This window comes from Saccopteryx leptura, chromosome 2, assembly GCF_036850995.1.
Source record: "Saccopteryx leptura isolate mSacLep1 chromosome 2, mSacLep1_pri_phased_curated, whole genome shotgun sequence".
Lineage (NCBI taxonomy): Eukaryota > Metazoa > Chordata > Mammalia > Chiroptera > Emballonuridae > Saccopteryx > Saccopteryx leptura.
Window position 1 is genome coordinate 59,682,289 of NC_089504.1, and position 15,315 is coordinate 59,697,603.

At 43.7% G+C, this 15,315-nt stretch overlaps 1 protein-coding gene across 3 annotated transcripts in view; it reads left to right on the top strand.

Moving 5' to 3' along the window:
- DOCK8 (dedicator of cytokinesis 8) overlaps window positions 1-15,315 on the top strand; it is a 246,704-nt gene that overhangs the window by 155,587 nt on the left and 75,802 nt on the right. For all 3 annotated transcript variants that reach the window (XM_066368042.1, XM_066368043.1, XM_066368044.1), the window contains 6 exons: window positions 908-1,009; window positions 5,253-5,348; window positions 6,033-6,267; window positions 7,998-8,162; window positions 10,711-10,880; window positions 14,055-14,150. In XM_066368042.1, the coding sequence (XP_066224139.1) occupies window positions 908-1,009; window positions 5,253-5,348; window positions 6,033-6,267; window positions 7,998-8,162; window positions 10,711-10,880; window positions 14,055-14,150 (864 nt within the window). The remainder of the gene's footprint in view (window positions 1-907; window positions 1,010-5,252; window positions 5,349-6,032; window positions 6,268-7,997; window positions 8,163-10,710; window positions 10,881-14,054; window positions 14,151-15,315) is intronic.

A 15,315-nucleotide genomic window follows, 5' to 3' on the forward strand; every position in this document is an offset into this window, starting at 1 on the left:
TCTCTCCTCCCCCCCTAAAAATGAATAATGATAAAAAAAAGAATCAACAAAAATAGGCTTACAGTTGCTCATATGGAAAAATAATACAATAATTAATAAATATTTAGCCCTGGCCAGTTGACTCAGCGGTAGAGCGTCGGCCTGGCGTGCGGGGGACCCGGGTTCGATTCCCGGCCAGAGCACATAGGAGAAGCGCCCATTTGCTTCTCCACCCCCCCCTCCTTCCTCTCTATCTCTCTCTTCCCCTCCCGCAGCCGAGGCTCCATTGGAGCAAAGATGGCCCGGGCGCTGGGGATGGCTCCTTGGCCTCTGCCCCAGGCGCTAGAGTGGCTCTGGTCGCGGCAGAGCAACGCCCTGGAGGGGCAGAGCATCGCCCCCTGGTGGGCAGAGCTTCGCCCCTGGTAGGCGTGCCGGGTGGATCCCGGTTGAGCGCATGCGGGAGTTTGTCTGACTGTCTCTCCCTGTTTCCAGCTTCAGAAAAATACAAAAAAAAAAATTAAAAATAAATAAAAATAAAAAATATTTATGCAAGAATAAATTCTGTTTCACATACCTACAACTGTAAACCTACTTTGCCCAACCCTGTATAAAACTAGCTCTTTTTTATTTCTCCAAGGATAAAAAAAAAACTATTTCTTTAAAAATATATATAGAAGTTAACACAAACATGGATTTTAAAGAAAATGCTACTACTTTGGCTCTGAAAGCAGTAAATCATAGATATTACCATCTCAGGAGCTCTCAGGGAATATAACATGCAAAGAACTTTTCAGAAATTATTGCCAAAAAGAGTCCTAGTCAATATCTAATCATAGTTTAGTTGCACTTGATTATTATGAGCAAGATAAACTGCCAGAATTATATGTAGTAATAAATTCCACTTTGTTTTTTACATCATCTGTTTCAGTGGCTGCCAATTCTCTTGAATGAACGTCTTCAAACTGGATCCTACTGTCTCCCAGTTGCCTTGGAAAAGTTGCCACCCAACTACTCCATGCATTCTGCAGAGGTAACCAGCAAGCTGACCATCAGCTACTTCTTGTCCAGCCATGGTCTTGAACTGCCTTCCCAGATCCACTTTCCAGTCCCATAAACAGGGTCAAGGATGCTCAGCATGTTTTTGTGAACAGTCTTCTGTCAGCACAGGGTGTTTACTGAAAACACATGGTTCTGATAGGATGGGAAAAACAACTAGCCATGAAAACTCTTTCATTTACACTTCACCAATTCAGAACATTTAGTAAATGCAGCCTGCCCCACAGGCAGAATTACCCTGCATTATCTACGAAAAGAGATTCACAGAATAATGTATTATGAAAGCAGAGGCAATTAGAGCCCACTTGTGATAACAGCTGTTCTCTGCATGGATTCTTTTTTTTTTTTTTTTTTCATTTTTCTGAAGCTGGAAACGGGGAGAGACAGTCAGACAGACTCCCGCATGCGCCCGACCGGGATCCACCCAACACGCCCACCATGGGGCGGCGCTCTGCCCACCAGGGGGCGATGCTCTGCCCATTCTGGGCGTCGCCATATTGCGACCAGAGCCACTCCAGAGCCTGAGGCAGAGGCCACAGAGCCATCCCCAGCGCCCGGGCCATCTTTGCTCCAATGGAGCCTTGGCTGTGGGAGGGGAAGAGAGAGACAGAGAGGAAAGCATGGCGGAGGGGTGGAGAAGCAAATGGGCGCCTCTCCTGTGTGCCCTGGCCGGGAATCCAACCCGGGTCCTCCGCACGCTAGGCCGACGTTCTACCGCTGAGCCAACCGGCCAGGGCCTCTGCATGGATTCTTATAAAAGGTTGCCAGGCTACATTCCATCAGTTTCTCGTCTGGGTCAATTGTCACTATCCCTGGATAGATAGGATAGATAGCGGGGTTTTTTTTTATTCTTTTGCAAATATTAGTAGTCTTTCCCTCCTCCTGTTTCCTGCACTGCCTCTCCGCAGGGAACCCATTGAGAAGAAGCCCAGGGAATTCTCTATTCTGACCACGCCAGCACAAACAGTTTGGTTGGTGTCGTCGGTTTATTTCAATAGTATTTTGAAGAAAATCCCAGACATCATAGCATTTTATGTATACATATTTCAGTATGTTTCTTCAAAGATAAGGGTTCTTTTTTTAACCATCACAATACCAATATTATACCTTAAAAATTAATAATTCCTGAATCTCTTCAAATATTCAGTTAGTGACCAGATTTTCAATTATCTCATTAATGTCATGTTTCCAATTTTCAGCTGTTTATTTGAATCAGGATCCAATAAGGTCCATACATTGTTATTGGTTATTTGTCTTTTAAGACTCTTCTATGCCTGACCTGTGGTGGTGCAGTGAATAAAGTGACGACCTAGACTCAGGTCGCTGGTTTGAAACCCTGGGCTTGCCTGGTCAAGGCACATATGGGATTTGATGCTTCTTGCTCCTCCCCCCCTTCTCTCTCTCTCTTTTCTCTAAATTAAATAAATAAAATCTTTTTTTAAAAAAAATACTTTTAATCTATAGATCCTATTCATCTCTTTTGGACTGGTTTTTTGTTTATTTGTTTGTTTTATAATTTTAAAGTTAAAAAATTTCCCAGGAACTTTAATTTAGTTCCAATTTTAATGGTCAATTTTCTTTCCTACTTGGATTACTCATTTCCATCCCCAGGCTATTCCATTTTTCTCTTCTTTCCTTTTCTTCTTTCTTTGCCCTGGGCCACAGTCATGTACCTGCTCTAGATCAAAGTTGCTGTTCTGAGAGGCACTGGAGACCAACCTGAGTTTATTTGCAGATGTTCTCAGATTACTCTTTCTGATTTGGACACATGTCCCTTCGGATGCCTGCTAAACCACCTTTCCATCATGCACACTCTGGTTTCCTAGAACCCTCAATTATCTCCTTAATGCCGCAGCACAAACCTGGGTCTTAGAAACACGAATCTTGACCCAAACTGCAGATTCTGCCACTCCCTGGTTGTGTGAACATGGGTGAATTGCTTACTTTCTCCGCATCTCAAAGATTAAACTTAGCCCGTACCTGCCTATAAGGTTGCTAGGGATGTTAAATGAAATAATGCATATCAAGTGACAAACTCTATGTCTAAGTAAATATTATTTCCTTTTTATTTCTTGCCCTAAGTAAGGTATCTTGATAAGTATACCCTCAACCTCTCCTAGTATCCTTTAGACCTATACTGTCCAATACATTTGCCACTGGTCATGTGTGGCTATTAAAATGTGGCTGTCTAAACTGGGATGTGCTGTATAGATATAAAACACAAACCTGGTTTCAAAAGCTTAGTAGGAAAAAAAGAATGTAAAGTATCTCATTCATTATGTTCATATTGATGACATATTGAAACAGTAATCTTTGGTCCCTGACCAGTTGGCTCTGCAGTAGAGCGTAGGCCCAGCATGTGGAAGTTCCAGGTTTGATTCTTGGTCCGGGCACACAGGAGAAGTGACCATCTGAGGATGGCTCCATGACCTCACCTCAGGTGCTAAAATAGCTCAGTTGCCTAGCAACAGAGCAGCAGCCCAGAGAGGCAGAGCATTGCCTGGTAGGGGGCTTTCCAGGTGGATCCTGGATCCTGGTCAGGGTACATAGGGGAGTCTGTCTCTGCCTCCCTGCCTCTCACTTAATAAAAAAAGAAAGAAAAAGAAACAGTAATCTTTAGGCTATACTGTGTTAAATGAAACATAGTATTAAAATTATTATCACATGTTTCTTTTTAATTTTTCAGATGTGGCTACTAGAAAACTTTATGTGACAGGTGGCTCACAATATATTTCTTAGTGGACAGTGCTGCTTAGAGTCATAGATGGCGGAATACAGTGTCACCAGGAACTGGCACTCATTAATAAGGAGTGCCAAGACCTGTTGGATTTGCTCGTGCCGCAGACTGCACACTGAAGGTCACATCTGCTCTGCTGCCTACAGATCAGCGCCATTCCGGGCTGCAAGCCCATGTCTTCATTCATGTCTTCCAGTTCTCAAAAGCACTTAGAAACATAGGCTTTCCTGTGAAATTTTCTGAATTTTAAATGTTGGCAACTAATTCAAAAAAGCCAAACAGAACTAATCTGTGAGCTGGATTCAGCTTTGAACCCAGTTTGTGATTCTGTCTTAGATATTTCCCAAAGTACCCACCCTCTCCACACATTCTACCCTTGCAAATACAACATGCTTCCTTCCGTTAAAATGCAAGAGATGCAAAATCCACACTCATCTGACTATATCACACTAGGCCCTCCTCACCCACACTGTCTGATGTCTCTAGAGAAAGATAATTCCCTAGGAATTTAAGGCAAGAAATGTCCGCTTAGGGCTACAGAGCTATTGATACATAAATGGTATAAACGAGTCATTTGAAGTAATTAAAGCAGGAGTCTAGTAGGACAGCTACTTGAAAACATTTTGTTAAAAGGGAAAATAGCCTGACCTGTGGTGACGCAGTGAATAAAGTGTCAACCTAGAACCCTGAGGTCGCCGGTTCGAAACCCTGGGCTTGTCTGGTCAGGGCACATATGGGAATTGATGCTTCCTGCTCCTCCTCTGTTCTCTCTCTCTCTCTCTCTTTCTCTCTCTCTCTCTCCTCTCTCTCTAATAATAAAAATAAATGAATAAAATTAAAAAAAAAGAAGAAATGCTCACATAAAAAAATAATAAAAAATAAAAGGGAAAATAATTTCAGGCACTCAAAAGCATTAATATTTTATGTAGTGTAAAGATACTCTGCGCTTTGTCCTGACATTCCTGATTAATGGGGAAATCACTGACATCTTACTTTATTTCAACTCCTAGAATCAAGGATTTACCAATACTGGATGGGAACTTAAAGACAGACCCCTTGGTTCAAACCCCTCCTTTCAGCATTAGAAAACAAAGTAAAAGTAATTAGTCTAGTGCAGAACTGAACTTGAACCCAGGGCTTCTGACTCCAAGAACAGTTCTATTACCGTATTTTTTGCTCCATAAAACACACTTTTTTCCTCCAAAAGTGGAGGGGAAAATGCCCGTGCGTCTTATGGAGTTAAAAAATACAGTGTTTTATTAAATATTTTAACACACCATTTGGTTCAGAATATTTTTTTCTTATTTTCCTCCTTAAAACCCTAGGGGTGTCTTATGGTCAGGTGTGTCTTATGGAGCGAAAAATACAATATTTTTCCTGGGAGTTTCACATTTGTATAACCCTGTCATTTAGAGTCAAATAAATGGTTTCTCTCTGGGTTGAATTGCTAATTGTTGTTGTTGTTTTTTCTTTAACACAGAAAGTCCCTTTACAGAACCCTCCCATTAAGTGGGCTGAAGGACATAAGGGCGTATTTAACATTGAAGTGCAAGCCGTGTCTTCTGTGCACACCCAGGTGAGGAGCATCCGGGCCCACTCCACATCGGAGTGGGAGGCTGACAGTGCAGAGGGCTGTGCAGCCGAGAGAGAGCCTTCTAAAGACAGTCTATCTAGTACAAGACCGATGAAATTCTGTGTGCCTGGATAAAACAAGAATAACCTTTAGTTCTTCATGGGGACTTACAAGCCTGTTCAGGTTTAATTTTTGTTTAAATGGAAAGACTTTACAGAAAGGTTGAACCCCTAAATGAAGGGAACCAGTCCCTGCACTGCTGGCTGAGAAATTGTGTGGGGAGACTTCTTTTGAAATCTCTCATTTCCCTCTGGAATGCTGCCATTTCACCGGCCCTATCCCCTCTTCTACATTCCCTCCTTTTCCTGCCACTACGTGAGATTTGCACCTACACAGACCTCATTTTGACTGTGTAGGTTTACCTGGTGTGTTTGCCTTTAGTTACAGAATATGTGAGAGCCCAAATATTTTCTTCTCCAGTTAATAATTATTGAGAGGTTTTTTCTATGCACATCACTCTACGAAGTAGTTCATAACCTTGGTCTGAAACATCTGTGTCTGAGAACGTCTGGTCTAAAACACAGGATAAGCAGTTCTGCCTATGAGGAGCTATTTGACTGTATTTGTGAATCCACTGGTGAACCCTGATGGGGTGAGACCCATGAGACCTGCTGTCTGCCTCCCCAGGACAACCACCTGGAGAAGTTCTTCACTCTCTGCCACTCCCTGGAGAGCCAGGTGACCTTCCCCATCCGCGTGCTGGATCAGAAAATCAGTGAGACAACGCTGGAGCATGAGCTGAAGCTCAGCATCATCTGCCTCAACTCCTCCCGCCTGGAGCCCCTCGTGCTGTTCCTGCACCTGGTGCTGGACAAGCTCTTCCAGCTGTCTGTGCAGCCCATGGTCATTGCCGGCCAGACAGGTAGGGGGCCTGCGGGGCTGGGCGGAGCCAGACCGGCTGCTGTAGGGCGTCTTTGTCTGACACTGTGTTCAGCAGGTTTGTACTATCCCGGTGCTAACTAGTCCAGCAATGTCTTTTGGGTACCACCCGTGCTCCCAGTACTGTGCTAATTGTAGTAGGCTTCGCAGTAATAACTGAGAGCATAACTGACCTCAGAGGACTTACAATATAGTGGAGAGCAGCAGCACAGGACAAGAATCCTCAAAAGGACATAGCTAACTATTGGGGGGAGAGAGGAGGCGTTAAAACATCTGAGTGGGTGAAGGAGGCCCCTAGGAAGAAAACGGTGTGTGAGATGACCTTGAAGGAGGAGCAAAGAGAAGCAGCCGAAAAAGGAGACAGTGGAATGAGAGTGGCAAAAGCACAGAACCAGCAAAGCTGAGAGTGTGAGGAAAGAAGTACAGAGCACAGCGGGGCTATGGAATATGGCTGCACTGGAGCAGGCGGGGAAGCTTACTAAACTGCTAAGCCAGGGCATGTCTTCTTAATCCCTTGGTTTGCCCCCCAACCTGGGATATATCTTTTATGGTTCCACAGATAAGACACCCTATGTTGTAGGCTACGTTCCATACAGGTAGCTGTCACCTCTCCAGCTAGGTTCCTACAGAGCAGTGACCTCCACCCTCCCCAGGTTTCTTTCTATGCCCCCATACAGGTGGCACACTGTTTTGTGTATTTCAGCTATCTAACACAGACTTGTGTACCAGACAGATGTTCATTCACGTATTCTGAGCCTCTTCTTCACAGCAAGTTGCCGCCTTGTCATGTGGGCACAACAGGGTGTCGCGATAGGCAGAATGAGTAGAGGCAAACAGAATACAAGCATTTACTCAGACCTGTCTATGTCGGGCACGATGGAAGGCACAGTGAGAGACAAGAAAGTCTGAGAAAATCATTTTGCCCTGGAAGGGCTTCCAGCCTGCTCAGAAAGACAGGATTTGCCACTGAAAACAGCACAGGACCTAGTGATTTAGTATCACTCAAGACCTGTCCTGCGTGGTATCAGAGGCTTTGTGGAAAGATGGGATTGTGCTAAGCCTTGAAGGTTGGTATGGTTTTGCAGGTGGGAACAAGGAGAGCTTTTAAGCTGAGGACAACAGCATCAGCAAAATTGCAAAGATGAGAAAGGAAAGACATGTGATGGGGATAAAACAATTAGTGCCTCATTGTAAGAGAAGTTGAATTTGAGCAGAAAAGGGTCCAAGGTTGGATACGTAGGAGTGTAGCTAAACTGTGGAGGGCTGGAGCTCCAGATTAAGAAAGTGGATATGGTAAATCAACAAAGGCCACTGTAAGGAATGACATCATGCACACACAGTTTTAGATTAATCTGTACCCCAAGATTCAACAGTGCATCTCAAACCATAGTGTACACAAGAGTCACCTGGGCATCTTGTTAAAATGTAGATTCTAGCAAGTGGGTCTGCAGAGGGGCCTGAGGGGCCTGGACAGTCTCGTGTCCTTGTCGTGAAAAAACAGTGCTGGTGGGAGGAGGAAAGAAAGGGAGGAAATGTGAAGTCGTTGTCAGTAAGCAGAGCCCATGCCAGAGCTCTGCCCCACGCCACGATCTTAACCAGCCTGGGTCTCTCGGTCAGTGGTCAAGGCTCCCTGTCACTGCCTTGGAGAACATTTTACCCTTTGTTCATTAAGGACCAACTGTGAAGCTGCCCATTTTTATCCTGGTTTTTCAGCCAACTTCTCCCAGTTTGCCTTCGAGTCTGTGGTGGCCATTGCCAACAGCCTGCACAACAGCAAGGACCTGAGCAAAGACCAGCACGGGAGGAACTGCCTGCTGGCCTCCTACGTGCACTACGTCTTCCGCCTGCCGGAGGTGCAGAAGGACTTGCCCAAGTCAGGTAGCGCTGCCTGGAGGCGGGGCCTGGGGGGCTGGGCACCGCGCCCCGCCCTGCTGCTGTATCGTTCCAGATAAAATGAAAAGCATGAAAATGAAACGTTATGTTTCAGAGTGACACAAAAATGACAGGAATATTAAAATTTAAATTTAATATTAAAATTGCTTTCTTCCTGTCTTCATCCCTTTTTAAATACTCTAAGCACTTATTTTTTCTGCCTGCTTGATGATCTTTCACGGATTTTTACCCAGTTGGTAACTTCTGATTCGATTAGGATCTCTTATATAAAATATAAAATAATGACAAGGAAAATAATATATGTTTGATAGTAGTGATAAGCAGTGGTGGCTAAATTTTTCATTATGAAAAATTAAATCCCTTTCTCATTTTCCCCAAATTAAACTTTTAAAATAATAATTTCTCCACTCTTAATTATTTACATAGGTGATAATTACATAAATAGAACTTGTGGTCAGCATGGTATAAAAGGTAGCATCAACAAGTTCACAGAGTCCCAGGCCCTAATGAAGAAACTTGGCATTTTTATTAACCCATGCAGCCTCGTTTCAGGTAAACTTGCAATTTCAATTGAGTTTTTAAAAATACTGGTAATATGTCATCAACTCACATAATCACTTTGAAGACTAAATAAATTATTTTTTAAAACATTTTATTTATTGATTTTAGAGAGGAGAGAGAGAGAGAGAGAGAGAGAGAAGGGGGAAGAGCAGGAAGCCTGGGGTTTTGAACCGGCAACCTCAGCATTTTAGGACAACACTTTATCCACTGCGCCACTACAGGTCAGGCTAGAGTAAATACCTAAATGGGAAAAACATTGATACAGGGGATCCTCAGGTTACCACAGTCTCAACATACAACGTTTTGAGTTTATGATGATCACTCCCATAAAATCTTTAAAAAATTGAGACATGAGTGTTTCAGCTTATTCCATTAGCATTGTACTTAGTAAACACATGGGCAAACTAGTTTGGTTGCACGTGGCAGAAGAATACACAGTAATGACGTGTGTGAGTGAGGGAGTCGGCATCCCCCGTTGTGCTTACCTATGCCATTTTGGACCGTTTAAAGTGCCAGTGTTCTCAATGGAATACTACATGGCCATGAAAAAGAAGGAAATCTTACCTTTTGCAACAACATGGATGGACCTGGAAACTATTATGTTAAGTGAAATAAACCAGGCAGAGAAAGAAAAATATCATATGACCTCACTCATTTAAGGAATCCAATAAACAATGTGAACTGAGAAACGGAATAGAGACAGAGGTAGGATCAAAAGGACCAGAGGGAAAGCGGACAGAGGGAAAGGGGATGAGAGGATGAGATCAGAGAAGGGAAAATTATACATACATAACACAGCGTTATAGAGAGCAGGACAGCAAATCCTGGAGGGAAGAGGGGAGGGCGTTGGGGGGAGGGGGCAAGGGAGATGTTGAGGGGAACACGGGGTGGGGGGATGTAGTCAGTGGGATACTTGAATCTATGTAAACACAATAAATTAAAATCAATAATAATAATAATAAAGGAACGTAAAAGAAAAAAAAGTGCCAGTGTTGTTTGTGTTAGCTAGGGTGTGTTTCGACCTACACCAAAATTCGAGTTACATCACTGTCATAGGAATGGAACTGTGTCGTAACCTGAGGACTTCCGTGTATAGTATATACTCATCCTCATAAGGTTCAGATGATTACTTGGGTTCTGAAATCAGAAAACCCAACTGAATCCCTTTTAAAGCTGTCATTGTTTAACTATTAATAAATAAACAGCCCTGGCCGGTTGGCTCAGTGGTAGAGCATCGGCCTGGCGTGCAGAAGTCCCGGGTTTGATTCCCGGCCAGGGCACACAGGAGAAGTGCCCATCTGCTTCTCCACCCCTCCCCCTCTCCTTCTTCTCTGTCTCTCTCTTCCCCTCCCGCAGCCGAGGCTCCATTGGAGCAAGGATGGCCCCGGCGCTGGGGATGGCTCCTTGGCCTCTGCCCCAGGTGCTAGAGTGGCTCTGGTTGCAACAGAGCGACGCCCTGGAGGGGCAGAGCATCGCCCCCTGGTGGGCAGAGCATCGCCCCTGGTGGGCGTGCCGGGTGGATCCCGGTCGGGCGCATGCGGGAGTCTGTCTGACTGTCTCTCCCCGTTTCCAGCTTCAGAAAAATACAAATAAATAAATAAATAAACAAACAAACAAACAACATCCACATTTCTAGCTTGTCTTGAGAAATCGGAAGCTCTGTCAACCCGAGGGCTGTTTCCCCAGGGCAGTCATAGGCTGGCGCTGAGTAGCAGCCCCTCCTTTGGATGAGGCCTCGGTTTCAGGTTTACCACAGTTGTCACCACTACCTACTGCCTTACACTCTATCCACTTACCCCAGATTATTGCCTTCTGGCCTCCCCTAGGCATTTGACAATAAAACCCTAATTCCAAGTCCTAATCTAGTAGGTTTTCATTCTACTATCTACCCCATCCTTCTTCAGTTCCTTCTAAGCCAGTAAGTGACTCTGACCTCTCTTCTATTGACATGTCCATACCTGATGGGGAGCAGGTGGCTCCACTGCCCTCCCTGACCCTCGCTACCACACATATGGACGCACGTCTGCTGCTGCTGTGAGTTCAAAGCTGCTACAGGCCCGGGTGATGAGCAGCAGCAACCCAGACCTCACGGGGACCCACTGTGCCGCAGACGAGGAGGTTAAGAACATCATGTCCTCAAAGGTAGGCAAGATGTCAAACCCTGGAAAGGGATGTGGCTTTTTTATTTTTAACTAACACTTGGAGAAATAACACAAAATCAACCGTTATAGCTGCCCACTGTGTTGGTCAAATGCTTTCATGCTCACTGCTGGAATTATTAATAGCTTTTCTTTTGAAGTGATTGAGGCCATTCTGGAACTTGCAGAGGAAGACTGGCATTTGAGCATCTGCCCAGTTCTCTCTGGTCGCAAGTTATTAAGGCACAGCTGGTTTAGTCACAAGGAGTCAATGAGTATCACAAATTTTATTTTCAAGGAAAAAAATTAGCTTTATCTTTTTTTTTGGTGCCTAGAAAGGTTGTTTTTTATTTTGTTTTTTGTTATTTCATATCTGCCTTTTGCATTCATTAACATCTATAGATCGATTTTCCCATATAAAAATCCCAAAGAGCCTGACCTGTGGTGGCGCAGTGGATAAAGCGTCAACCTGGAAACACTGAGGTTGCCGGTTCAAAACCCTGGGCTTGCCTGGTTGAGGCACATATGGGAGTTGATGCTTCCAGCTCCTCCCCCTTCTCTCTCTCTCTCTCTCTCTCTCTCTCTCTCCACCCCCCCTCTATAATGAATAAATAAAATCTTTAAAAAAAAAATCCCAAAGAGCAAAGCCACATTTTATGAACAAATAAAACCTGAGGTCCTGAAAGGGTTGGTGACTTGCCCTTTATTATATTTCCTGCCATGAATTTGTTGCTTTTTGTTGATAAACTTTTTGTTATTTTATAATAATTTTAGATTTCTAGAATTATTATAATTATAGTACAGAAAGTTTATGTATACCACATACCCAGTTTTCCTGTCCATATAATGGTACATTTGTCACAAGTAATGAACCAATATTGATATGTTATTATTATTAACTGAAGTTCATATTTCCCCAGTTTCCCTAACGTACCATCTCTGTTCCAGGATCTCATCCAGGATACCACATTATATCGCGTACTCATGTCCTTTTAGCCTCCTACTGGTTGTGACGATTTCTTAGACTTTCCTTGGTTTTGATGACCTCAGTGTTTTGAGGAGTACTGGTCAGGTATTTGTAGAATTTCTCTCATTTGAAATTTTAAAAAATTGTGATATAATTCACATACCATAAAATTCACCCTTTTAAAGTATATAAATCAGAGGCATTTTTTTTCCATGGGTTGTGTTCACAAAGCTACCATGAATTCTTAGTCTGAATTTTATTTCCAGTTACCTGTGGTCTCAAAGTGGCTAAGCTTTTAGAGCAGTATCATTTCCCTGATTAAGATAAACCAAACTGTCTAGGATTTGGCACCATTTCTCTTACAAAATCCACCTACCTGAGACAGTCTGCTGTGATAAAGGGAATCTGGACACAAGGGTTGGGTCGCCTCTGGCATCAGGTAGCTTTGTGGTCATGGGGAAGTCAGTTCCTGCCCTGGGCCTTATTGTCTTGGTCTCTAAGGAGGTTCTGAACCCTGAACATAAGAATCATCTATGATCCTTTAAAAACACGGGCTCCACCTCCACAGATTCTGGTAATCTATAGGTCGTACCATAGGAAATTATTGATATTCTGCCCTTTTCGACTTACAGAATAAACCCAGGGAGGTGCTGAAGTTGTCTCGTACCAGTTTTTAAGAGCTGATTGTTAAATTTTTAGGAATTTTTTACACCAGTTGTTAAATGTAGACATTATTAAAAATTAAATTATATAAAGTAACAACTAAATAACATATATTAGAAACAAAATGCAATGTGGTATCCTGGATTGTATCTTGAAACACAAACAGGACATTAGTGGAAAAAGCTGATGAAATCGAATACAGTCTGTGGTTTAGTTCATAGTAATGGGCCAATGTTAATTTCTTAGTTTGGACAAAGGTACCATAGTTATGTAAGATATTAACATTAATGGAACTTGGAAGAAGAATGTACTAGAACTCTCTGGACCACCTTTGCAATTTGTCTGTGAATCTAAAATTATCCCACTTTACAAAGATAGTACTTAAACCTTATCCCTTCCTACGTATTCTACTACACTTTACTATTATCTGCGTTCTTAAGGTTATTTATGTCTATTGTATCTGTAAGATGGAAATACTATACCATGGGGTTTGCTACTGCACATCTCTTCTTAGTGTTATGCTCAGTGATATCATGTTAACTTGAAGTCACCACAATGGAAGAGGTTACAGCACAGAAACTAGCACATGCTATAGTTCAGTTCCCCCACCACCCCTGAGAGCTGGCTGTTAAACATTTGTGTGGTTCAACCTCACACTTCAGGACCCTTTAAACATTGTCATTTTCTGATTCCCCAGGGAGAAGTGATCTACAGTTATCACAGACAACTTTGATCCTAGTGGTTTTCTTTAATGAAACTGAAAATATTAAGTTTCTCTGTGGGCTAAGTTAAGAATTTTCTTTTTTAAAAAAAATATCTTTAATTTTATTTATATTTCTTTTTTCCCGCTTTTTATTGAACTTATTGGGGTAGTACTGGTTAAAAATTATACAGGTGTCAAGTGCACAATTCCTCAACACGCCACCCATACACTGAAGTTTTGTTCAACACCCGACGTCGAGTCTCCGCCCATCACCATTTACCCCACTATATGCTACCCACCCCCCCTTCTCCCCCCCCTTCTCCTTCCCCTGCCATCACAACCCTGTTGTCATGTCCATGAGTTTTTTCTCTTCCGGTTAAAAATTTTCTAATTGTTTTGTAGCAAGGGGAAAAAAGTTTGTCCGGAATGGTTTTTGACAATTTCTTAAATATAGTGTTTAGGAGGCTAAGTACAGTACCGTACTAACCCACAGAGAGGCACTGTTCCCACACATTTTTCTGCTCTCCCCACAAAGTCACGGACTGAGAAAGTCGAAGGGACTATTAGGCACCCCGTGGTACTTAACTAGGTTTTCACTGTAGGTTACTACACACCAAACTGTCGTCTGTGGTTGTGTCAGGAGCAAGTAGAATTAGGTGTAACTTGACCTTCTTTGCTTTGTTTTATGTTTATGTATGACAGTTATTTTACCTTTGTAACTAGGGTACAAGTAGGAAATACGTTAAAAATGAATTTTGAAGCTGTGGCTTTCAGGCCACTGGTTCGTCTTCCCAGTGAAGCACTGTCCGTTAGTTGACTGTTGAGTCATGGTTTGTGCATTGCAGATGGCTGATCGCAACTGCAACCGGATGTCTTACTATAGCCCTGGCAACAGTGATGTCTCAAGTACAACGGGAGCCCCAAGGACAACCAGCAAAAAGGTACTGAGCAGGGCAGTGTAAGGTTAACGTTTGTCGGTGCCTCATTCCCCCCCCTTTCACACACACACACACACTCACACATACACACACACACACACTCACACCTCTGTACGTTTGGGGCCCTCTCCCCATTTCCCATTCTTTGACTGTGTAATTACCTATTAAGTCAGTGGTTCTCCAGCTTACCATGCATCAGATATACCTGGTTGGCTTATTAAAACTGACTGCTTGGCCCTGGCCGGTTGGCTCAGCGGTAGAGCGTCAGCCTGGCGTGCGGGGGACCCGGGTTCGATTCCCGGCCAGGGCACATAGGAGAAGCGCCCATTTGCTTCTCCACCCCCCCCCTCCTTCCTCTCTGTCTCTCTCTTCCCCTCCCGCAGCCAAGGCTCCATTGGAGCAAAGATGGCCCAGGCGCTGGGGATGGCTCCTTGGCCTCTGCCCCAGGCGCTAGAGTGGCTCTGGTCACGGCAGAGCGATGCCCTGGAGGGGCAGAGCATCGCCCCCTGGTGGGCAGAGCGTCACCCCTGGTGGGCGTGCCGGGTAGATCCTGGTCGGGCGCATGCGGGAGTCTGTCTGACTGTCTCTCCCCGTTTCCAGCTTCAGAAAGAAAAAAAATAAAAAATAAAACTGACTGCTGGACACTATCCTAGAGTTTCTGATTCAATAGATCTGAAGTGGGGTCCAAGAATTTGCATTTCTAATAAGCCTCTGGCTGGTGCTGATCCACAGACTGCACGGTGAGAACCACTGCATTAGTTGTTTTTTAGGAGGCGATTCATCCTCAACAGAAGTGAACGGCAGTAGTTAGGTATCATTTGTTTTAATGCCACGTATATCAAAGGAATATGAAATGCTTCCTCATAATTCAATCCAGTCAGCCTTTCCTATGAGTTCAGAGACTTTCCAAGCGGTTAAACTGCTCACCAGAACTCCATATATTAACAAAATTCTCCCCTCATAGTCACTGCCTTTGTGGTCTAAGAGGTGGCAGGGAAAGGCTCTGTCCCATATTTCTCCTCTGCCATGCACCCAAGAGCCTCACCCTTGTCGTAGCTACTTCAATTAAGGTCTTGAGAGTTTTTTCAAACCTCTATCAAAGTAAAAGCCATTTGCAACAGCTGACGCCTCAGGAAAATGTGTATTAAACAGGCGAGGAGAAACCAAA